This window comes from Ursus maritimus, unplaced genomic scaffold (assembly GCF_017311325.1).
Source record: "Ursus maritimus isolate PB19 unplaced genomic scaffold, ASM1731132v1 scaffold_34, whole genome shotgun sequence".
Taxonomy (NCBI): Eukaryota; Metazoa; Chordata; class Mammalia; order Carnivora; family Ursidae; genus Ursus; species Ursus maritimus.
The window spans coordinates 28,984,981-29,009,466 of record NW_024426008.1 but is presented as its reverse complement, the minus strand read 5'-3'; the positions used below and the strand labels follow the sequence as shown (position 1 = coordinate 29,009,466).

Below are 24,486 nucleotides of genomic sequence, written 5' to 3'. Positions count from 1 at the left end.
GCGCGCCGCCGCGGTAGAGCTTCGTGGGATCGCGGGGGCCGTGAGGTGGGCACTGTGCTGGGGACTTTGGGTGGCGGCGAGTGGCTGCTGCTGCGCCCGCTCACTGCGCCTTCCACGCGAGTGTGCGGTCTGGCCCGGAGGTGCGCCCCAGGCCCCCGGAGCCGCCACAGGGCCCGTCCTCGGGGAAGGGCGGCGCCTGCGGTCAGTGGGCCCCGCAGCCCCTCCGGAGGTCCCTGCATCCGCCTGCACAAGCTATGGGAAGGGCCACGTGCAGACACGTAACAACGGAAGGGACGGCAGTGCGTGCTGACCAGATTCAGTTACCACTGTTTTAACATTTCTTGTGACGAAAACAAAGTTTATTTGCTTATCGATCTGCTCGCTTACAATTATGACTGCTGTGGGTCTGCCTGACACCTTCTGGATCCGCTGGTTGAAAACCAAAGGGAAGCTGCAGCCACGCAAAGGGCAGCGGACCTTGGGCTTTGGCACCAGACTGTGAAGGAAAGTTTAGGCCTTAAAAGTGCAGAGTAATTCTGTAGCAGCTTACTGCATCCGTTAGAGGGACAGGAACAGTCATCCGAGACGATGTAGACGGCCCAGCACGTGTGAGCGCTTGGAGGGTTTGTGCAAGCATCCATTCAACAGTCAGTCACACTCCAGGGTGAGTCAGGGGGTCTGGCTGCCTTGCTGAAATGGGAGACTCTAGGCAGGAACGTTCACTAGTGGTGTTGCTTCAGCTTACTGAGCAGGACAGAAGACTGCCAGATAGACGTGTCCAGGTGTGTGTGGGGGGAAAGGACAGGTCTGATCATTTAGAAGTTGGATTGAGAAACATTTCATGGTACTGTTGAAAGGTGTAAGACAATCCAGAAAGAAGTTGAGCAAGTGGCAAAAAAAGATTCTAGAAAAAAAGTTAAATGTTGAAATATACAACTTGAATCAGAGTTGACTCCTCACTTGTTAGGAGTCAAAACGTAATGTCTAAAACTAAAAAACCACGAGGGGGCGCCTGTGTGGCGCAGTCGGTTAAGCGTCCAACTCTTGGTTTCAGCTCTGGTAGTGTTCTGGGGACGGTGAGATAGAACCCTGCATCCAGCTCTGCGCTCAGCGTAGTGGGCTTCAGACACCGCCCCGCCGTCCCTGCCCCTCCCGCTGGTGCCTCCACATGGGTGCGTATGCACTCTCAAATTAATCTTAAAAAAAAAAAACAACCAAGAAATCACAGCATAAGCATGTTAGGTAGAGATATGGAGAGAAATATCAGAGAACACAAAATTGTGTAAAATGGTTGTATCTGGGGAGCAGAAATTAGGGGTAGGCAAGGATACTTGATGTCACTTGTCAGCTTTGAAGATGGAGGGTGTGACAGATTCAAATATGGTCAAATTCCTTGACACTTCTCCTACTGAGAAGTGATGGTCTGTGTCCCCTCTGCTTGGTCCTGGCTGGGCTGTCTGTTGTGACCTGTAGAACACAGTGGAAAGAGACTAACAGCTTCTGCTTCTGAAACCTAGTTGCCACTGGGAGGAAACGCAGGGAAAGGCACTGAGTCTTAGAAGTGGATCTTCCAGTGCCAGCTGAGCCATTCCAGTGACACTATGGGAAGGAGGCACGAGGGGTGCCAACTGAGTCCTGACCAAACTGCTTAATGCAAGCAAAATTATTTTACTGGGATGACTTGTTATGCAGCAGTAAGGATACAAATGTAATATGCCTCAAGACATGGTGGTACATTTGGATTATTTATCGTGCTGAGCGTTGGTTTTCCTATTTTCCATCAAGTCTGGGAAACACAGGAATCCCAAAAGACTCTTCAGCTGCTTAGTTCTTTGGACTTGCTTATTAAAAAATGTACGTACCAGCAGCAACCCTCAGTTTGTTCCCTGTATTTAAGTCTCTTATGGTTGCCCTCCCTTTCTGTCTTTATTTAGTTGCTGGAGGGGAGGTGGAAAGGGACAGGGTAACTGGGTGATGGCCATGAAGGAGGGCACTGGACATAATGAGCACTGGGTGTTATACGTAACTGACGAATCACTACATTCTCCCCCTGGAAGTGGTATTACACTACATGTGAACCAACTCGAATTTAAATAAAATCTTGAAAGAAAAAAAAAATGTACTGAGCAACCACTATGTGCTAGACATGGTTCTAGGCAGTTGGGACATGATGGGACACAAGATGACATCCCAGCCCACTAGAGTTTATATTCGGTTAAGATGTAAATTAATAAATACTTTTAATTCCAGATAAACACACTGTGGCTCAAGGACCATCCCTGGGCACTGTCTATATAACGCAACTCAAGAGAGCGCAGTTTGACAGGCGCACCTGTCTTGAATCCTAACCATTTTAATCTGCTTCCCTCTTTGGACTCAAGAGTCCTGACAGCTCACATGGATCTTCATAAACCTCTGGTCAAATCGGAACTTTGGGATTAATGGGCTTGCCTCTCATTGATTCCTGGAGGCCAAGAACAGGAAAACTCTACTTGGCATCCTTCCCTGGTCCTCATAGAACTCTTCTATGATACTTGTCTGAAATGTCTTGCATTTCAGTTAGTTGTACATCAGGACCCAAGTACAGAACTCAGGCGGATTTGTATTCAACTTCTTTAAAAAAAAAAAAGACAAAATGGAGGTAAAGTATATTCTATACAATCAAATAAATATTTCAAGTAGCGTATAATTCACACAAAGCCGAATTTGGAAAACACAAACGCTCTTACCTATAATTTTAAAAAGACCTTATGTAAACCCTGTACTAGAAATACCTAGTAGTTACTATGAATAGCACAGAGATTATACATAAAAAGTATTTGGGGGGATTATCTTGTGCTTTGTTTAAAAAAAAACAGTTCAGGTTAATTTTTTGAAGAATTACTTAGGAAGAGATACAGAGGAAATCCACAGGAAAAGATAGCAGAGTGATATCCACCAGGCAGATTTTGAATACTCCTTCACTGTGAATTCTTCTTTCTCATTTAAGAATGTTTTCTGTGTCACCCAATTTCCATAGGTGAGCCTTCACATTCATATCAAAACCAATGCTGACAGTTATTATTTTGGTTTCACTCTCCTTTTGGCATCTTTATGTTTCTTCCGGCAGTCCTATAAAAACATAGTATCAAGCCTTTGTTAAAAATAAATGTAAATCATTTTAAAGGTGTTCAGTAACAATAAAGTAAAATTTAGATTATTCAATGTCAGGATTATGGAAACCATTATGGGAGTGCTCACTGTGAATGAACAGGGAATACTGAAACTTTTTAAATGTCTGCAATTGAAACTATATTTCAGTCTTCCAAAAATCTCATGATTTACTGTTACTTCACAAGCATGGCTGGAACTCGGGCCCCTAAGTCGGCTCTTCGCAGCCTGCTAACCTGCACCAAGTGTGGCCTGACCTAAACAGTGCCTCTCCCGGCACTGTGAGCATTTAAATCATGGTCTCAGGTGTCATCCTTTGTGTCTTCAGGTTCACACCTTACTCTCACTCTCTTACACCTGGCAAATACTAACACACAGACAGCACTGCATCTATTTGGAGACAATATGGAGATACAGTTACTCACCATCCGCAAGTTGTTTGTTCTGGCCTCCCAAGAATTCCTGCTAATATCACTTCCCACTCCTCTCCAGAATAAATCAGAACCTACTAGGGGAAAATAAAAAAAAAAAAAGACAAGGCAGGGGATGAATGCCTTTAAAATGGATGGTATGCAGGCACTGGCATTATCAAGGGCTTCAATTCTAGTTAACATTTTTTCCAATTTATGCTAATTTTAAGAATATTTTGTTTTTTACAAAATGAAAATGTAGCACTGCTAGGATTTTACTGCTTATCGTTTACCATTATGTGTCTTGGTTTCTGTTTGTGCTAGGCTTTAAGAAGAGGTCACCGAAAGCCTGAACTTTCAGGGTCCTAAAAACAGGAGTTTTGCACATCTAGCATCTAAGCAGGTCCCCATAACACAGAAGTCCTTGTTGATGATACTGAATGAGGGAGGGAGGGGTGGGGTCGGAGTCCTCAACCTTCCAGGGCTTAAGAAGCCAACCTGCATCAGTCTCACAGGGACAGCTAAACCACACGACAGGGCAAAGGGTCACAATTTTTGCCAAATATTTCTTTCTTGGATGCGTGTGAGACTATTGGAATGCACAGTGTTGAGAACTGTACCATTTCCTGTCCTATACCATTTAATGGAGAAATGGACTTACCATGAAGTCTTTCATCATTCTTAGAAAAAAAGAAAAATCTAGTGGTCTCTTTCTCAGGTAATGATACTTCTCTGAAGCAAAAGAGGGGGAGGGAGAGAGAGACAGACAGACCTGGGTTAGTTAACTTCAGTATTTCAGATGAAATGTTTACAATGAAAATATAAATGAACAATCCCTTAAATAGATCTGCTTTATGTCTTGCCCATTTTGCCCTGATTTAAGGCGACGCCACCCTCTGTATTCAACATTCTTCTCTTTTATCTGAAGCGTTGGTAACAAGGACTGTTTAAGTCCTATGCTGGTTGCTGACGGTCTCATCCCACTATTACTACCCCATCTGCCAGTGTTTCCCATGTCCTCCCTCCAGACCCAGGACTTCATACCCCCCGCCCAGTGCTACCCAAGTTGAAGAAGAGGAAACATGCTCCCTGTCACAAAAAGGCTTGAGACTCTGAAGGAGCTGAGAAGAAAATTAAGTTGTCTTGTGTACTTGTATCATCATGTCTAACTCAGGTTTTACACAGAAAGTGCTTACCTGGGGCTGGGCTGGCTGCCTTCTGTTTCTTCTTCAGCAATATCCTCCTCTTCGGAGCTGCTGTCTTGGAAACGAGGGGTTCCCTGCCAGACGACCTTCCTGGTTTTCACAGGCTCAGCTCTGTAGGCATCTGCATTGTCATGACAACGGGAAGGGACAGGACTGTAGCTGAACACATTCATTTGGTCACTTTCACCATGCACACATATCTCTCAGTGTCCAAGATCTTAACCATTAACTTAAAATAGTATCTTTTTTGATTTTCAAATATTGAGAGAAGGTGTCCTGTTTTTGGCTTTGCCAGGGTGATCTGATAAGGAATATAGTAATAGTATAAAAAGACATAAAAACCAAAGGTTTATAAACAGGCAAAATAATTTAAAAGGAACCAAAAGGGTGGCACCCGTGCTATCAAGAGAGGCCCAAAATACAGCATGATGCAGTGAGACCAGGTGTCCCTCCTTGTTTATTCATCGACGAGGAAAGGAGCATACGCATACACTTTAAATTCCCAAACCCTCTCTCCGGAACTGCTGAAAAAGCTGTGGACAGGGCCCCAGGTTCCCAAAGCACCAAAATCACACCTCCCAGGTTGCTGAGGGGTCTCAGCACTCATTTCAAGGCAGGGTTCCCACACCTCCCTCTCGGCTGGAGGAATTACAGTCAATGTCACACCAGCTCTGCTCAGCAGTTGGCGACTGACCCTGGCGCTCCAGTGGACACACAGCAGAGCACAAGATGCCTCACTGTGTCTCACACAAATTCTGGAGCACGGGATCTCTGCACCTCGTGCTGGAGGACCACAGAACTGACATTAAATGCTCATCTGCTAACACGTGCACGCTACGTTAACTGCTCATCTTTAACGCAGCACACACTATGGTCAGGTGGGCATGTGCTCTCCGAGATGTGGCCATCCTGCCTTTACCATGAACTTCCAGGAAAGCTGCATTCCATCGTGAACACAAGTGAGGAGCAGCAGACCCCCTTACCAGGGGAGACTACCACTAAGCAACAGGCATTTAACTTTCAGCTCATCCTGGTCTCTACAGGTAAACCTCCTGAAATGGAATGTGAAATTGTATGTCCTGGTGTTTTTGGTTTTCTCCAAGGACAAAGTCTGGAAGGACTGATGTATCGATGACCGTGTACCTGTATTAAAGCCAGGGTGGCCTATTTCCTCCTCTCCCTACCAGATGGCACTGGCTTTCCACAAGTCTTGGCTTTTCTAACTGCATGTAAGGCACGAAGCTGCTTAAATAGAGGACTTACTATGTACTTCCTTGTGATTATCTCCACTCAGAGAAGGAATGCTGCATGTTACTCTCGGGCTTCCCTTCACACGGCACCTAACTAGACGTTTGCTCCCTTACATGCAAAAACAATGTCTTGCTGTTACCCACAGCTCCTGGCATGTTGTTTTGGCCATACGATACCGAATCTCGTACTGTTTGTTTAGGTGGAAGAAATAATTCTTTCTTCAGCTAATGTTACATCATTACACTTAATGTAGACTCAATCCATTATGTTCAAGCTGCCTGAAGTGAAAATGTTAAAAATTTAAAAAGTACCTTCCTTTACATCTTTAGCATCTGAATCAAAAAAGGAGAATGTGAACCCGCCATGCTGCTCGGCCCCCGTCGTCGGACTGGTGGGGAGGTGAACATCGACTTTCTCGCCATCACGATTCTCAGTAGACGGTGTGTCGTCTGCTGTTTCACTGGTAACTTTTGTAGTTTGAAATATTTCTTTTAAGTCTGCAGCGACGCTATAATACATCTCTTTGGACACCTCAGGCAGCTTCTCGGCCTCCTCCCTCTGCTTCCTTCGTTTTGCTTTACTGCAGTGACATTTACAGACGCATTCATCACAAAGAGGCCAGCAGTTGCCAGAGATTAGAACACCTTGGAAAACTAATCCCATTCTTTCACATCAGGCTCCTCCGCTATGAGCCTGCTTCTTCCTCTCCCACTCCCCCTGCTTGTGTTCCCTCTCTCGCTGGCTGTCTCTATCTCTGTCTAATACATAAATAAAATCTAAAAAAAAAAAAAAAAAAAAATCCCATTCTTTCAAAAACCAAGAGGATCCACATATAAAAGTATTCATAAAAGCAGAACACTGTGTGTTCACGGAGGGACAGGTGACTTGTCCTCTAGTTCACAGTTCTCCTCTGTCTCTGATCAGGACTGCACTCATGGTGCTGTACTCGAGGAAGTACGACCATCAGGCCTTATTTGCCTCTACATCTGATTTGGATGAAAGCACCCCAGCTTCTGAACAGATCTTGTAAAAGTGAGGCTTCTGGGCCATCGAGGGACGGGTGAGCACATTCTGCATGTGGCAGGGATGTAAACAATCCGTGGCCAGTGGGCGGATTATGCTGGTTTTAAATATGTCCATATATTCCTTGTTACTTCTCCCTTTAAGAGGTATCGTTTCCAATCTGTCTCCCTGCCCCATCAAAGTATATGGGTTGGACTTAAGTGACCTGTTTCAAGAAAACTGAATAAGGCAGATTGTCAGTGTGTGACTTAAGACTAGGTCATAAAATACACTGTGGCCTCCTCCTTCTCTTGGGGGTCACCTGCTCTGGGGAAGACACCATTCCCAAGTAGCCTTCACCTAGTTTCTTGGCGTGGCAGCATCTTCTGTAACTATGACACAGTCACAAAAACTAAAAGGTTAACATCAATTCATTACTGTTAACTAAACTCAAGCCTCATTCTCATTTCCCACTGTCTCCACCGAATGTCTTTTTGTTCTAGGATCTAATTCAGGATACCACGTTGCCTTTACTGTCTTTAACAGTAGGAGATGAAGGCATTAAACCAGGCAGGGTTACTGGTTGCTCCATGTACTTGCCGTATTTTATCAGGCTGATAGCGTGACAGTGCAGGCACGGGAAACAGAAGCTCTACCACACGAAAGCAGTGTCGTGAACTGAATCGCTGCCCCCCAAAAGATATGTCCAGGCCCTAATTTCTCTAACCTGTGAACATTACCTTACTTGGAAAAATAAGTTATTATAAGTACCTTGCAAAGAAGAGATTACCCAGAATTATGCAGGCAGGCCCTAAAGGCAATCACAAGTGTCCTTATAACGGACACAAAGATGAAAGACACAGAGAGGAGGCGGCCATGTGAAGATGGAAAAATGTGGCCACGGACTGTCGCGGTCACCCGAGGCCAGGAGAGAGGCAGGACACGGACATTTGCCTCTGGACCTCTGGAGAGAACACAGTTCTTCCAGTAACTTTGACCTTAGATTCCTAGGCTCCAGAAGTGCCAGAAAGTAACTTCTGTGGTTTTCCGCCAGTAAGTTTGTGGGGACTTGTTACAACAGCCACGAGAAACTAATACAAGGAGGGAGGGGGCACCACACTCACCTAGGAGCACATGTCGTGTACAGGCATGAGATTCCTTTGTTTCAAGTTAAGACTTTCTCCACCATGGCAATAACTCCACTCTAACTCTTCCCTCCCCAGTCTTACACTAAATACAATGCAGACCAACGGATGGGTACGGGTTACTATCTATTTCTCTCAGGGTCTGAAATGAGATTAATTCCTGTGATCCTGCTACAGAGAGAAGTAGCTGATTTACCTTTCCTTTGGTTTATCATCGCTCTTCCTTTCGTAAGCGGCGTGGTCATTCCTCGTTGGATCATAATGTACGACATCCCTGTGTGAACAACAGACAGGAGTAAGCTGGCAGAGAGGAACTGGAACCTAATGCAAAAAATTAATGACAAACTGTAATTCAACGTTGGGACAATTCCAATTTTTGAGCGAGACAAAAACCACACAAAGAAAAGTATCAGGATCTTGTTAGAAGGTCATGTTTTAAGTTAGTTTTGAGTTTTGAGTTTCCCTGAAATTTTTTTTAATTAAAACTTAATTTACACAGACTAAAATAAATACAGATAAAATTGGATGTGCATAAAATATTTTAGTGGGGAAAAAAGGGGAAAGTGAGTAAACGTACGGCTGGCTCAGTCTGTAGAGCACGTGACTCTTGATCTCGGGGTCGTGAGTTCAAGACCCCTGTTGGGTGTAGAGCTTATTTTAAAGAAAAACAAACAAACAAACAAAACCCCCAAAAAAACAAAAGAAAGGAAAATTGATCACATGTTGGTGACTGTAGAAGCTGATGTACAGGGCTTTCAAGATACCAGTCTCTATAAATTATGTGTTTAAAATTTTCTATAATGAAAAATTACATTTATATGGTTCTATGGTTCATATTTAAACCACTGTCCAATTGCTTCATTATTGAAAGCAATATTGCTATGACATCTAAGCACAAAAATAGAGAAAAAATTAAAGATTAGTTTCTTGAAGTGAGCCACTGGGTCAAAGATAGTATGTTTTTAAGGGTCTGATACATTTTGTCAACTGCCCTCCCCAGGACGTTTAAAATGGCCTAGTTTTAAACCAAGTTCAATAAGGCACTTATGTCAAGAGAACAGGGTGGAACGGGATGGAGTAGAAACCACACCTAAATTTCTTGGCAGCTGCCGATCCTTTGTGCGCAGAACTGCTCACGGTGGTGTGCAAAACACTCTGCACGACGTTCAGGGCTTTGAGCTTCTCTGCAGCAAGCTCCTCTTCCTCGGCTGTTTTCTCATCATTTTCCTCTTACAGAGAAAGGGAGAGTTAGTAATCTCTTGGTAAACGTGACTTGAGCAGTTTCAATTATCCAATAATCATCAAGCACCTCCCGTGAGCAAAGCGCACTGAGACAGGAGAAGAAACGTCCAACCCTGTTTCCCTGACCTCCGTGACCCCATGACCCTCAATGCCACAGGGACTTCAGAAGTCTCATGACCAACAAACGAAAAGTCCCATCTTCACCTGTGATTATGAAAACGAAATCTGCATTTGATGGCTTTCAGTGGCAAATCTAACACCCGCCCCTGTGTGCAGCCTGCAGGCTAGGCGGGCGCCCCTCAACCGTGTCCCCCACCCCGCCAGGACCTGCTGCTGCTCCAACACCTACCTCCGCGTGCACCCTGGAGGCCAGGCGGGCGCCCCTCAACCGCACCCCCCCCCCGGACCCGCTGCTGCACTCCTACCAGGTGGGGTCCCCATCTCCCCCAGGCCAGGTATAGGACAGAGGAAGACAGTCTGTGGTGGATGCCTTCCTCTCCTGTCCTTTTGGGCAGCTTCAAGCCACTGAAACTTTCTGAGTAAATCTGTACCCACAAGTTCAAGGAGGACTGAGTTAAGTAGCCCATGGGCCACAGGCCTCACAGTTCCAAGTATGGGGCGCAGTTTCTCCTAGACCAGATGACTTCTCAGGGTCCCCTAGCTCCGACATCAGGACTGTTTGGACAGGGAGGTATTTACCTTCCTGTTCTTCTTCACTGTCACTTTCCAGAAATCGGGAGTCCATGCGGAATCTGTTGTCAGTGCCGAAGTGGGACTGCAAGTCCAGGAGCTACACAGACAGACACACGGACAGCTGGGAGTCATGTTTCCAAGACCACACTCCCACAGAAGACCCTCCAAGTGCACCTCCCTCACCCTGGAATTCGCTACATTAGTGTTTGCATAACCTCACCGACCCACGAACCATTCAAATAAACACCGAAGCTCCAGGTCTGCCTGCACTTACCCGGATGGAAACACTGTGTCACCAACAAGGACATGTTGTAGGTGGGATTATTTTCAGTCTTCACTAACCTTCTGCCCAGCTCTGCCCTCAAATTGAGGTTTAATTCTGAACCTGTGACTGTCGTCTTCGAAGCCAGATTCTTCATCCTCACTGCTGTCAAACAGCCTCCCAGATGCTCTGCTCACGGCCTCCTAGAATGCAGATGCACGCAGAAGTGGTTATTAACAACAGAGGCAATCTGCAATTCCTTCTTAACGCAGTCTTCCTCTCACACTGAAGAACCAGGAACCCAGATGCATCTCCCAGACTTGGGTCACTAATCTGCAGGCTCCCAGTGCACCTGCGTTGGGGGGGTGCAGTTATTACAGAGGACACCTTCTGCAGGGTTCACTAGTGCTGGTGCTACCTGGCAGATGATGTGGAGGATAGATTCACGTGGGGGAAAACCTCCAACGTCCCTGGTGTTGGTGTGTGTGTGGACGGGGGAGCCCTAGGGCTCACTGTGGCTCAGGAGGACTTGATGTTGAACGTGGCAGTTGTGGGGAGGTCTTGGTATGCGACAGGAAGAAATGGACCTGTGAGAGTGGCGGGATGCCCACATGGACTTTCTGAGCGACTTACCTGAACGGGCTCCTCTCCCAGGTGGCTTTGCTCCTCTGTTTCACTGTCAGAACCAAAGATGATGTGTGTTGGCTTGTCCTCTGGATGACCATCCTAGAGCAGTCAACAAAGGCATTAAACCTTAAGACAGCCCCTTGTTTCCTTCTCTCGCCAAGGCCCCTTCTCATCCGTTAGAGTGAATGCCACCATCCACTTATCTCCCAAGATGGAAACTTAAGACTTCCTCCTCTCCATGTCCAGTTGGTCTCCAAGCTCTAAGTGTGGACCCTGCTGGTATCTTTTAAGTCTATTCCCACTGTCACTGCCTTGGTTCTGGCTCATGACCTCCCAGAGACTCCCTGGTCCCAGATTTCCCAGTTTGATTTGTTGTCTGTCATGGCCTAAACAATCTTTCCCAGATCAACGCTGGCAAATGTTTTCTGTAAAGGACCAGAGAGTAATATCTTAGGTTTTGCAGACCACATATAATCTTGGTCCTTTTTAAAAACCCTTTGTAAATGTAAAAACCATTCTGAGCTTGGAGGCTGTACCAAAATGGGCCATGGGCTTGATGGCCTGTGAGCCGCAGTGTGCAATTCCTGTTCTAATACGTATAAGCAAATCTTCACCCCTTCCTTTCCACAGCCACAGAATAAAAGTCCAACCTCCACAGCCTTCCCACGACTTGCCCTGCCGCTCTCTCAAGCATCCTCGTCCTCTGTACATCTCAGTTACACTGACTGCAAACTGCTCCCCATGGAATGCCTTTCCTCTCCCTTCTCCACATTCTGCCTCTGACCATTTCGCACTGATCCTTCTTCCTTAGACTCCATTCAGGCTGAGGAAGCGCCCCGCCCCTCCTCCCAGCTGACCTGCTGCGGTGCACGGCACTCTTCTCTCTGGGCCCTGTGCCCACCACACTGTGAGCCAACAACCGCCAGAGGCAGGGACCACGATCCTCATTCTAGAAGTCTAGCACTACCTGTGAAGACCTGGGACTTCACAGACACTTAGAGTTGTTGAAGGAATGAATAGAGTCAGTATCGTGAATCTTAGTGAGATAAAAATCACTGGTAAGTGACTTGTTAGCAAATTCAGACACATCAGGACATGTCACTGAACTATACCAGTGACAGCTTCCAAAGGAAAAGAAATCATGAGGCAAACTTTAGATTAAAACAAGTAAGAATGTTTTCAGTAAACAGACTCAATTCAGTAAATCAAACTCAATTCCTCTGGTATACACTAAAGACATAAGGTGACAAAAGCTTCTAACTCAAGGGACACGATGTGAAACGGGTGGGTGCTGGGACAAGGAGCTTGGAGCGGCACGCAGACCTTCACGGGAAGGAAGGGTCGCCTCGTGGCACCCAGACTGGGAGTGCACTCACCAAGTCCGCCAGGGCATTATGAACCAGCTTCTTCCTCACTTCCTTTGCTTTCTGCCTTGCGTCCAAGGCTGCCAAACGCTTCTGATTGTCAGCATGCTTCTCCTTAGTGTGAACATCAGACCAACTGTTCACAGGAAGTGGGAAGTTGGTGCTGCTTCCCTGAGCGTCTCTCCTGGAGGAGCCCTCCGGTGCTTTCCCAGGTGCTGGGTGGCTGCTCTGTCTGGAGCCGTCTCTGGTCTCCCCAGTCCTGTGGCGGCAGTCTTCATCAAAGCCTACCTTGGGAGTAATTGTACCAAGACTTATTTTCTTATCTTTTAATGGCAACAGACTAGAAACCGGATTTCTACCTCCCTCTTCCGAACTGCTAGGAGACACAATCTCGTGATCCTGGCTCTGGAAAGGAGAACATCTCTTTTGAGGCTGAGTTTGGTTTGGGTCATTTGCCTTCTTTGCATGTTGGAGAGGAGTTAGTTTGCCTGATGAGCCATTAGCAGGTGGTGACCCCTTCTCCATGGACATGCTACTGGGATCAAATTTAAAGGAATTCTGATCTTTATTTATATTGTCAGAGGGAACGCTTTCTTTCAAGGGTTTTTTTATTGATTCCTTTCCATAGAGAGAGCCTACTCCCTTGAAAGCTTGGAATTTCGGCTGTAAGTTATTTCCCTTCAGTTCCTGCTTTCCACAGGTGTTCTCTTCTCCTTCTAAAAGGGCAGCCACAATGTCCTCGGGACAGATGCATGGCCGGGCTCTGTGCAGGCCCCCCAGAGTCCTGTCACATTTGGCGGTGGTCTCCTGGCTACCGCTCTCAGGATCTTCTTCCAGAGCCTGCAGGTCACCGCCAGCCAGCTGTTCCAGATCAGCTAAGGTGAGCTGCACATGGAGGCAGTTTTTCATCATGGCCTCATACTCCTCATCTCCTGCAGACTCAGCGGATTCCGATGCAGAACTCCCATCTTCCCTGCTGCTGCAGCGGGCTGTAACCCTAGGACTGATGGCTCCATCTGGCTTGGTCTTTCTTTTTTCTCCTTTAACACAAGGATCAGAAAGCTCACAGTTTTTTCTATTTTTCAAAGGCGTTTTCTTGTGTGCATACTTTTCCATTTGTGAAAACTCTGCACTGTTTTTGACTTTACTGGTCTTTTTCTTTGCTGCAATGATCTCGTCTGTATCTCCTGAATCATAGTTGCAATCGTTTCCCAGGGCATTACCTTCCCCATCCTGGTCAGAGACGTTACCGACACCTAGAGCTGTTACAGAATGCAGCTTGTGAACACCTGACCTGAAGTCCCCCCCAACGACTTCGAAGGACTCATTTGCAGAGTCACCCACTGAGGACAACATAGTTTTCCCCAGGCTTTCCTCTCTTGCAATCAGTAGTCGTATCTCTTCTTCAGAATCGGTATCATCATCAGACATGTGATTTCTGCGCCTGGCAGTTCCCACACCAGAAGTCTGAACAAACATACTGTTAGGTTTCTGGCTGTGAGAAGCAGGGACACGGGGCAACGGAGCAGTAATGAGCTCACAGGGCGCTTCCTGTGCCACCTCTTGCTGTTTGGGATGTGGACTTCCCGGGACCGTGAGGGCTCCTGCTCTCACAGCTGGAGAAGCAGCAGTCGCCTTGTCCTTCTGTGCTTTGATTCTCTTCTGGGCGGGGGTTTGAATGGCACAGAACTCCCCTCGTCGCTTCTTACTCATGGGGTCATCCCCTCCTTCCAGTTCCCAGGTGAGGCTGGACACAGGGGTGGAATGTGTGACATCATCTGCGATCTTCTTTAAGTTGTGGCAGTATTTTGATGGGTCATACTTCATGATGTTACCAGAGTCAAGGAACGAAACAGAGGCACTAGGTTTTAGGAAAACCCATCAGTGTGGTGAAGCACAGGGAGCACTGTATGACCTCAAGCAGGTCACTTACTCGGCCTGCCCTCCCTTTCCCATCAAACACGATGAGCACTTCACTAGGTGACCTTAGGGTCTGTGGCACTGGCATGTCCAGAGTTAAAACTGAGCACCATCACCGTTAATTGGCAGGAACAGCAAACCCAGGAAGCTTCTACTACAGGTATAGGGGCCACATGAGGTTTTCTATAAATCTGAGCTGATACCGTAAAGCAGAGTACAGAGGGGCGCCCAGCAGGACAGAGCTAGATGCTGTGTGTGCTTTACTCCAACTACTTTCGGCCATTCCTGCCTTCTCAGTCCCGGCTCATTCTAGCCTGGTTCTCCCAGCTCAGTAACATCCATTCTGCTCTCCCTCTGCATCTTGTAGGTCTTTATTAGGAAGCTAATAATTCTTTCCTAGGCTTGTTCCATTGCTGACGTCATCCAGAAAATTTCTAGTTAATGTCAAAGTGCTGTGATAACAGCTAGCATTTGCTGGTTTCCTAACACACATGAATAGGCAAGTTTAAGTTGCTTTCAGTGATCACTCCTGAAAAGTCCTTTTAGGACTTTTAGTAAGTACTAAATTAGCATCTGGTAACTACTGAATGAGTGCCAAATATGTGAGATATGCCAGGCAGTGTCCGTGGCCAGCTTCACACTGTCCTTCAACGTCCTCCTCTTTGCTGTCGGTGGCTGCCACAGAGGGAAGGCTGAAAGGAAGTCAGCTTTCCCAGACGTTAGGGCCGCTGGCGGGAGAGCAGAAGAAGGTGTGGCCAGTTCTCTGGGGTGCCGGAGGCACAGCAGCTGTGAGCAATGAGGACACACCTCTGTGCTTTTCTAGCCCCAGGGGGTAGTGGTCTGTTGCAGTTATTAATCTCAGACAACCGGACCATCAGCTGTGTGCTCCCCAGCAATTGATGAATCCAACTGTTTGTAATGCATCCCTTGGGAATACAGCTTGCCCACAAGTCCACGATGCTGGGAATTCACCGGGACAATCTGACTTCGTTTCTTCAAGGGAACAGGCCTCTGCGTTTGCTCATCCAGGATGCACACAACTTCTCTGCCCACCATTCTCCTGTCCGTCTACATATTCCTACCTACTGCTTTCCTCCTGCCTGGTCTTCTCCCCATCACTTTCTACTAAGGCAAACCATGCCCCACCTTCTCCAGGGCCTTCTTTAACCACAGCCAGCCCCCTTGCCCTTCTTTAGCACCTTGGGCAATGGCTTTGAATCCATGTCAATCAAGACAGAGGATGTAAAAGTTAATCAGTACAAGGGCTTCTCCGACAAGTGTCACTGTTGTCACTCACTAGCATAAAACCTCCTCACGGTCTCTCATGAACCTCTCATTGTTTCACACATGGAAGCAGGAAGGTCTCACCTTGCACAGAAATGGAGAACATAAAATTTAAGCATGTAAGATTTACTGACAGAGGCAGAGAAATTCAACTGGGATGAAGTGAACTTCTGCAAGTAACCATTGCTGTGGTAAATAAAGTTACTTTGAAAGGCCAATTGCAAAGGATATTTTACGTTTATGTTGGTTCTTTAGGTGAAGGACAGGTAAGACTCTTCCAAATTTACTCACAACCCAATTCTAAAAGAAGAAAAAAGAATACATTTACTATGTATGTCACAAATGGAAAAGAATAACCACAATGCATAAACACAACTTAAAAAAAAAAATCAAATTCACAGTGGGCCACGATTACTATTGGGTTTTGTTTCTGATGATGAAATAGGAGTTCTCAAGGAAAGTGTATGAGGAAAGAAAAAAAGGAAGGACAAGTGGGACAGCTATGAGTTCCACATAAACCATGCAGGACACTAACAAAAAACACCAATCATTAAAAAGACAAAGTTGGCACAATCCTGTATGCCTCACCACCGATGTCTCTTGGAGGACCCACCTCCACTTGGGTTTTGATTTCTTCTTATAAAATGAGGGAGCACTGTGCTTACACGGACTTGTAAATGCACTGTGAAAACCATAAAGCACTGCCTATGCTAAGTGCTGCAAAGCCAGGGGAAAAGCAACTGCTCTAGGCATGGCCCCCACGGTCCCCCGGTCTCAGGACTCGGTGCCTAGGCTACTCAGGCTGCCAGGGGACACTCACTTTGTGCCCTGGCACTTCTGTCCCTGGTACAGCTTTCACATGGAAATCCACCACTCCCATCTTTTCCAAAATGTTGGTGTTGCCTATTGTTGATTTTGCTTTCTTTGCTTTTGCTTCTTCTCTCTCTTGGGCCAATCTGAATAAAAAATATATAAATAAGAGAATTAAAATAACCAACCGTGCTATTTAGTGTTTTGTTTTTAATACCGTAAGGCTGTCTGACTTTACAGTGATCTTTAAGGCCCTCTCAATTTTCTCCTTCTGCTTACTTACTTTTAGCATTTTCTCCATCCTCAGTCCCTTCACTCTTCATGAGGAAGAGGTGTCTTTCAGAGCCCAATCTGCCAAGTCCTCATTATTTCTTAATGACGAGAATGCAGAATGCCATCTCAACCTTCCAATTCAAACTCCACCTTATTCAGGCCTGGACAGCTGCACTGCCCAGTCATCAGGGGCTTCTTTGCCTCTGGTCTGTCTCTTTTACATCCCACTTTCCAGAATGATGGTCAGACTCAAGCTCCTCAGGCATGGCTGCCCAGATACTCCAAAGCAGCAGCACAGCATGCTCACCCTGCTCGGAAACAGCGCTCCAGTTCCTGTACAGAGTAGGCCCTGAATCGCTACTGAATAAAGTCCCACCGCTACCCTGTTCAGAAGCCCTGAGCTGAAGAACAAAGTCAGATTCTCACCTTTCTCAACAGACCAGTTCTTCAAAACATGCCTTCAGTAGGCTGCCTGCCACTTGTTTCAGACCTTGCCATTTCCTGGGCCTAGAACAATCTAATCAACTCTCCTGTTGCTCCAGCTGTACATCCCTGAACTGTTCCTTATTTAACCTTTTTTTTCTGAGAATAATACCGTGTAGGATCTTAAAATGCTCTAATGGTTATTACACTGTCTTGTTCTTAAATCACTTGCATAATTAATCGTGTGCCTCTCATACAGGGACTTCCTGTTATCTTTGTGTCTTTGTATGACTCTAGCATTAACAGCCAAAATCATCATAAGCAATTTGATATTAAAATGCTAAATGTACATTAGCCTATGATAAAGCAACTCCCCTGTGGACATAAACCCAAGGAACCCTTGCACTATGCAGGAGCCATTCTCAAGGGTCATCTATTATGAGAAGTGCAAATAGTCTAAATGTCTATCATCACAGGGGGATAACCATGTACCCTGTGGTATAGCTACCATCATTACAAAAAAGGGGGAAGATCTACAAACCCACAGAAGGCTGTGTTTACAAAGACAAAATAGGTATATGTTTTTCAAGTTAAAACACACGTTGGCAGTGCCTGGGTGGCTCAGTTGGTTAGGCGTGAGCCTTCAGCTCAAGTCATGATCCCGAGACCCTGGGATCAAGCCCCTGCTCCCAGCCAAGCCTGCTTCTCCCTCTCCCTCTGCCTGCTGCTCCCCCTGCTTGTGCTCTCTGTCAAATAAATAAAATTAAAAAAAACCCAAACACATGTAAATGCATTGCATTATCTTTTTTGGTGGGGCTGGGGTCGTGGGGAGTTACAGTTGAAAGGGATTTTAGCTCTATTTGTTATGTTTGAATTTGCCAAGATTATTATAACATATTATTTGATACTTTCAAATCAACTGAGTATATAAAACCATTTACAAGTAACGGAATAGTTTAAACCCATGCAGAATAAATCTTACCTGTGCAAAAAACTTTCTTTTGCTAGCTGAATTTGTAGTGTTCCACCTTTCCATTTTGTTTTATTCAAAGCAGACATACCTGTGAAGTAAAGTATTATTACTCAAATACAGGCAATGCAAAAATATATGGCAGCATGTGCTTTTTCTAATTCGTTACTTTCAAGAAAAGTACATGTGTTTATCAAAAAGAGACACAGAATAAAGAAACCACGACCTGGGGAGGAAAGGCCTAGGTTCCGGTCTCAGCTGAGCCACCCACCCCAGGAGTCCTTAAGCTCTCTATCGTCCAGCGTTCCTGGAAAAACTGAATGAAGCGAATGTGTAAAATGTAAAGCAAGATTTATCATTCCCCCACAAAGTGATGCCAGAAACTTCAGGTGAATGGCTGACATTTATTTAACATTTTATTGTTATCTCCCACACTAAAACTATAAAACATGAACGTAATTTCGGAGGGTGAATCAGAGGACAATGAAATCCTGTAAAACTTTCATTTATCACCTCAGAGTAATTATCACTGTGTAATTTGCAAAGAAATTAGCTACAAACAACTGTGTTTCAACTGCTACACCCCAGTAGCTGAGTTTTCTCAATACCTGCTATCAGCTTTGTTAGTAATAACCACGAACAGAATTTCTATATGGTCATTACTACGCTAAGTATAAACATATTACTCAATTTAATCTTTGCGGTGGTATTATGAGGTCAGCTGTATCTTTGTCATATACCAGATAAGTAAACTGGAGCTTCTAGTTTAAACAGCTTGTCACAGGTCACACAGCAGAGCTGATGTATTCTTAACCACCACTTATTTCTCACTGAACGAGAGGATAGATCAATTTTTTTTTTCCAATGAGAACACAGAAGGCTGATGGCCCTCTTTCTCCATTAGCATGTTATTTTCAGCGTCTTTACTTTCCAGCCTCTAATTACTCACACACATTCCTGGATCACTGGCTGTACCAATGATCTCCCCTTCCTTCTTTGTTGAAGCACAATTTGCCCTGAGCTCTATTAAACTTACTGGTAGTGATTTCGTAATTTTAAGGAGATGGTCTTATAAGGGCATACTGTGAAGCCCTCTCCAAACGGTGCTTAATGACAAGAATTAGCTGCCTGAGAAATGAACATACCAGGAAGGGGGAGTATGGCATAATATCCAGTGGGCTATGTGCTCACAGGCAGTTTCTATGAACATGGGTTCTCTTGTCCAAAATATTTGAGAATATCATTTTTGAGCAATCTGCTGCCATATGTCTGCTAACACCAAATGGGATGGACCTAAACTTGCTGAATTGTAGGATGTCTGAATTCTGTCGACCATGGCTATTTCTCTGGATGTTTTACAAGTGGCTGTTATGGTTCAGATTTAGAACCAAAGTTACACAGTGACAAGAACTGGCAAATAGAAAGCATATAACAATCTTACATTTGTTCAGATCTGCTTCTGCTACTCTGATGTTGATATATGCAAAGACTTTCTGCGGGTTTCCTAAAAAAAAAAAAAAAAAAGAAATTTAAACTCTTACCCAGAGAACAATGTAAAACTGACCAAGTTTCTAAATTTATAAACTGACTCTTGGAATCTTACTCTTTCAAAAAAAAAAATCTTGTTTATTTTTCATTGGATACAAAGATTGCATTTTTCTAAGCACGTTTATCGCAATATTTCAAATAAAAAAAAGCATTAAGCAGTCAGTGAAAGAAATGTTTCAACTGTTGTATGTTAGTAATATTCTAACAGGTTACTTAGCAAATATTAGAACTTTTGCTTTGGAAATTGAAAGTTGCAGGCTTCAGAAAGAAGATGTTTCGGAATTTAGAACGTCTTTTGATCTCAGAAATGTAACTCTGGGCAGGTTCCACATTTTACATAACACCTTCAAGGCATAGGGCAGGGGGCTGGCACATACAGCACAGTATCTTGTAATAAAGCACATACCACTTTCAGAGTTAGCGCTAACATTCACTCTGGGGTTCCACTATTTTGTTATACTTGATATAAATTTTATCTGCCTTTAACGACCCATGAAGACTACAAACTTACCTTGGTCATCTTTTCGTGTGATGATCTCCACATCAGAAACTTCTCCAAATCTGCCGAACTGATTTTGCAGGTCTGTCTTGGAAATGTTCTGGCCAAGGCCACCCACAAATAGGCGCCTCACTTCTCTGTCAGCTTTCATGAAGGCTGTGCATACACTCAGTGTGTTCTAGAGTAAAAATAATTTTCTATCTACTTAGAATAGTTCTTTCCCTTGGTTCTTCTCACACCTGGAAAAAGCCCTCCAACTGCTTTCCCTGCACCTTCTACGTCAAATTGGTGGCCTGGACTTGTGTCTCACTTCCTATTGCGTTACTTCCAGATTTTATCCCTGGAGACTCTGCTCAAGCCCTAACTCCACGTTTTCCACCAACGCACTTTGGAACAGCTTGTGCTCCCCAAGAACTGACAGCCCCTGCCACGCGCGACCTCAAACCAGCGCCCCGAAGCCCAACGCAGGGCTCGTGCTCCGGGCGTGAGCCATGGCCTACATCTTTCTGGTAGCCTCCCCCGTCCCCAACCTACCGACCCCAGCCTTCTTCCTCCTGAAGACCCAAAGACGATAAGCCAGAGGCTGCCAAACGACCCCGTCACTCCCCACGCCCCAAACACTCCTCACCACGCCGTCTCTGGCACCCAGCGCCGCCCCGGTCCCTGACTTCCAGTCACGTGGCCCAACAGGCGCTGTCTCTCTTCCTTCCTATCGGATTTCCAATCCAGCCTCCTAAGGTTCCGTGGCCATACTCAGTTCCCGAGTTCCCTTCATTTCGTTTGCGGTCCTCTGGAGTACCGCGAAGCCTCCGTCATCCTGCCCTCAATGTCCGCAAAGGACTCCAAACCGAAACTCCCTAATTCGTACTAAAGACGATCAGAGCCTCCGGTCCTTTGAGTCCTGGACTAGGACGGCGGAAGTGACGGGGCGGACCAAAAGTACAGAGCTCCCGGTCACATGGTCCCGGAACCGCCTCTCCAGTGACGTACTCGCCCGGGTGGCTCCAACGTCCGCTGACAGGGGGGTGGGCTCCCGCGCCCTCTGGCTTCGGGTTGGAGCCAGCCAACTCTCCGGGAGCGCAGGGATGGCTGGAGGTCGGCGGGGACGAGGAGCGCAGCGGCGGTCACGAGCCCGGGACACTGCGTGCGGGCAGGTGGCACTCGCGGGCGTCCGCTCCCCCGCCTCCCCCGCCGAGCTCCGGGATGGTCTGCGCCAGCAGCGCGGGAGGCTTGAAGTGCCGGGCGAGGCGCGCGCTGCTCAGATAGCCGCCCGTCTGCGCCGCGCCATGGACGCCCAGCGGGCGGAGGTCCGCGCCTTGGAAGCTGAGATCGCGGCCCTGCGGCGGGCGTGCGAGGAGCCGCGCGCGGCGGGGGAAGACGCCTGGCGAGCGCCGTACGTGCCTCCGCAGGCCCTGGGGGCGGGCGAAGGGCTCCGCCGGCCGTGCACCCCCCGACGTCTCCCGGGCGCCGAGGGCTCAGCTGTCTACGCCCGGGCGCCGCCGCGGCCGAGTGTCGGGCTGGCGGAGGAGAGCGGACGTCTTGGCCGTCTCCTTCGCAGACTCCGGGGCGGGCGGCTGTGCGGCTTCCTGGCGTGTGTCGCTGCGGGCCACCTGAGGGGGCAGTTGGCGCTCACACTGGGGCTCCCTTTGAGAAATAACTGGGGATGGAAGTGTGAGACGGGAGACTGGGAGCGCTGCGCGCGCGGTGGGGGGACGCCCGCCGGTGTGTGTGTGCGTGGGGGGGCGCCCGCAGGTGTGGGTGTGTGTGCGTGGGGGGAGCGCCCGCAGGTGTGGGTGTGTGTGCGTGGGGGGAGCGCCCGCAGGTGTGGGTGTGTGTGCGTGGGGGGAGCGCCCGCAGGTGTGCGTGTGTGGGTGTGTGTGGGGGAGCGCCCGCGAGGTGGGTGTGTGTGGGGGAGCGCCCGCAGGTGTGCGTCTGGGGAGCGCTCGCAGGTGTGGGTGTGTGTGCGTGGGGGGAGCGCCCGCAGGTGTGCGTGTGGGTGTGTGTGCGGGGGGGGGCGCCCGCTGGTGTGTGTGTGCGTGGGGGGAGCGCCCGCGGGTGTGGGTGTGTGTGCGTGGGGGGAGTGCCCGCCGGTGTGTGGGTGGGTGGGTGGGTGGGTGTGCGTGGGGGGCGTCCGCAGGTGTGTGCGCGTGCGTGTGTATAGGTGGGGCGCGCCCTCAGGTGTGGGTGTGTGTGGGGGGAGCGCCCGCAGGTGTGGGTGTGTGTGCGTGGGGGGAGCGCCCGCCGGTGTGTGTGGGTGTGTGTGGGGGGAGCGCCCGCAGGTGTGCGTGTGGGTGTGTGTGCGTCGGGGAAGCGCCCGCAGGTGTGTGCGTGTGTGTGGGGGTGGGGGGGGCGCGCCCTCAGGGGTGTGTGTGTGTGCGGAGCGCCCGCAGGTGTGTGCGTGTGTGTGGGTGTGGGGGGGCGCGCCCTTAGGGGTGTGTGTGTGTGCGGACCGCCCGCAGGTGTGCGTGTGGGTGTGTGCGCGTGGGGGGGAGCGCCCGCAGGTGTGTGCGCGTGCGTGTGTGTGGGGCGCGCCCTCAGGGGTGTGTGTGTGGGTGTGTGTGGGGGGAGCGCCCGCAGGTGTGGGTGTGGGTGTGTGTGCGGGCGCCCGCCGGTGGGTGTGGGTGTGTGCGCGTGGGGAGCCGCCGCATGAGTGATGCATGTGGGCACGCCCTCAGGTGTGTGTGGGTGTGTGTGTGGGAGGGGAGCGCCCGCAGGTGTGTGCGTGTGTGGGACGCCTGCGGTGGTGGAGCGCCAGCGGTGCAGGGAGCAGGGGTCGGACAGGGGTTAGGGCTGGCTGCCGCTGGGCCCCAGCCCAAGAGATGCAGTGTCCTAGATGCCTAGGACAGCCTTGAGGAGAGTGCCATTGTTAACCCCGTTTTAGAGTTAAGGAAACAGGCTCACAGAAGGGATGTCGCTTGCCGGAGATCTCCGGGGAAGTTAGTTAGGTCCGAGCGGGTTGTTTGGAACCCAGGAACCCAACTTGGAAGCGCAGTCTCTTTGCTTAACTGAAGAGGGAGGAGAGGAAGGATCTGTGAGTCAGTGCACATTACGTAATGTCTCAAACTTGCAAGCAGCTTGAAAGAAGAAACCATCTTCATTTCCCAGTCGAGACTGATTTGACGCAGGTGCAGAGAGAAAGACATCCTCCTGAGCTAACTGGACAGGAGTCCGGTAGAAAGTGGGAAGGAGGAGTTCAGAAGGAAATGCTTAAGGGCATTGTGGATGGATCAAGACTGTATAGGAAGCTGTAACTGGTAAAAGGGAGAGAGAAGTGGGTGGCCAGGAACACCTGCATTCCTCCACAAGTGAAGTTGTCAATAAACTGAAGACCCTTGCAGCTCCAGGGCTGCTCCCCAGATCAAGAAGCATTAGCATTTTTCGGAGTTGCATAGAAATACAGATCCTGGCCCCACCCCACCTCCTGAGTCATAATATGCATTTTAACAAGACCCCCCCCCACACACACTATTTTATGCATATTTTAAAGTTTGAAACTAGCCTAGTCATACCTTGCAGAAAAATGATTACTGGCCACAAGATGTCATTATTAGCCCAGGATAGTGTGTAGACCATTCATGTCATCTGTGCCTTCTCAAAGATCCAGTTGGGAAAGTAGGAAGAATCCAAGTTGTGGAATTTGGGTTTAATGTGCAGTTTCTTTTCACTGTGGTGGAGAAGGAAGATTGGGACCCCTGTGTATCAAGCTTTGTGTGTGTGTGGTAAAATGTAACAAAATTTGCCTCTTAACCTTTTTTATGTACAGATGAGTGGTATTACATACATTGATAATGTTGAGGGACTATCACCACCACCCATCTCCCTTACTCTTCTCATCTTGTAAAACTGAAACTTTAGAACTTCCTTTCCCCACTCCTCTTAGTCCTTGGCAACTATCGCTCTGCTTCCTGTCTCTATGAGTTTGACATTCCTAGGTCCTGCATATAAATGGATTCATACCTATTTGTCTTTTTGTGACTGGTTTATTTCACCTACCGTAATATCCTCAAGGTTCATCCATGTTGTAGCATAATGCAAAAATTTCTTTTTCTTCAGGCCAAATAATATTCCCTTTGTATGTATATACCACATTTTGTTTATCCTTTTATCCGCCAATGGATGTTTGGGTTACTTCCATATTTGCTATTGCAAATAATGCTGGTATCAACATGTGTGTACAAATCTCTCTTTGAGACCCTGCTTTCAATTCTTTTGAGTATGTTGGGGGGGCAAGAATTCCTGTCTCCTCAAAGGTCTTCTAGCTGGACTAAGAATCAAATTGACACAAGACAGATGAACAGGTGAAAATCAAATTTACTAGGCATACATTTCAAGGAATCCACATAGACATAGAAAGAGTGGCAAAATAAAGTATATATGTCATTCTGAATAACCATTATTACGTAACTTC

At 47.5% G+C, this 24,486-nt stretch overlaps 2 protein-coding genes and 1 long non-coding RNA gene across 7 annotated transcripts in view; 2 read left to right on the top strand and 1 right to left on the bottom strand.

Annotated features, from left to right (window-relative positions):
* The first annotated feature begins 51 nt into the window (after positions 1–51).
* Positions 52–10,415, top strand: LOC121100139. The gene is made up of 3 exons (XR_005831885.1): positions 52–664; positions 6,346–6,479; positions 10,136–10,415. It is a non-coding gene; the product is annotated as an uncharacterized LOC121100139 (long non-coding RNA).
* NOL8 (nucleolar protein 8) lies at positions 2,667–20,842 on the bottom strand. Of its 3 annotated transcripts, none has more exons than XM_008690859.2 (17): positions 20,707–20,842; positions 20,091–20,256; positions 19,473–19,535; positions 18,044–18,122; positions 16,376–16,511; positions 15,787–15,855; positions 12,364–14,181; positions 10,994–11,086; positions 10,441–10,563; positions 10,105–10,195; positions 9,254–9,392; positions 8,360–8,437; positions 6,328–6,596; positions 4,757–4,886; positions 4,222–4,292; positions 3,576–3,658; positions 2,667–3,111 (listed from the first exon to the last, which is right to left on the bottom strand). In XM_008690859.2, the coding sequence occupies exons 2-17, from the start codon at positions 20,227–20,229 to the stop codon at positions 3,061–3,063; spliced, it is 3,432 nt and encodes a 1,143-aa protein (XP_008689081.2). In that variant the 5' UTR covers positions 20,230–20,256; positions 20,707–20,842; the 3' UTR covers positions 2,667–3,060. The 3 variants fall into 3 exon arrangements, with proteins under 3 accessions (XP_008689081.2, XP_040476311.1, XP_008689080.2); XM_040620377.1 differs by having other exon boundaries at positions 3,576–3,655; XM_008690858.2 differs by having other exon boundaries at positions 20,613–20,747.
* A 203-nt stretch (positions 20,843–21,045) lies between these two features.
* LOC103663166 (centromere protein P) overlaps positions 21,046–24,486 on the top strand; it is a 248,300-nt gene continuing 244,859 nt past the window's right edge. For all 3 annotated transcript variants that reach the window (XM_040620381.1, XM_040620382.1, XM_040620380.1), the window contains exon 1: positions 21,046–21,471. In XM_040620381.1, coding sequence (XP_040476315.1) covers positions 21,164–21,471 — 308 coding nt within the window. In that variant the 5' untranslated portion in view covers positions 21,046–21,163. The remainder of the gene's footprint in view (positions 21,472–24,486) is intronic.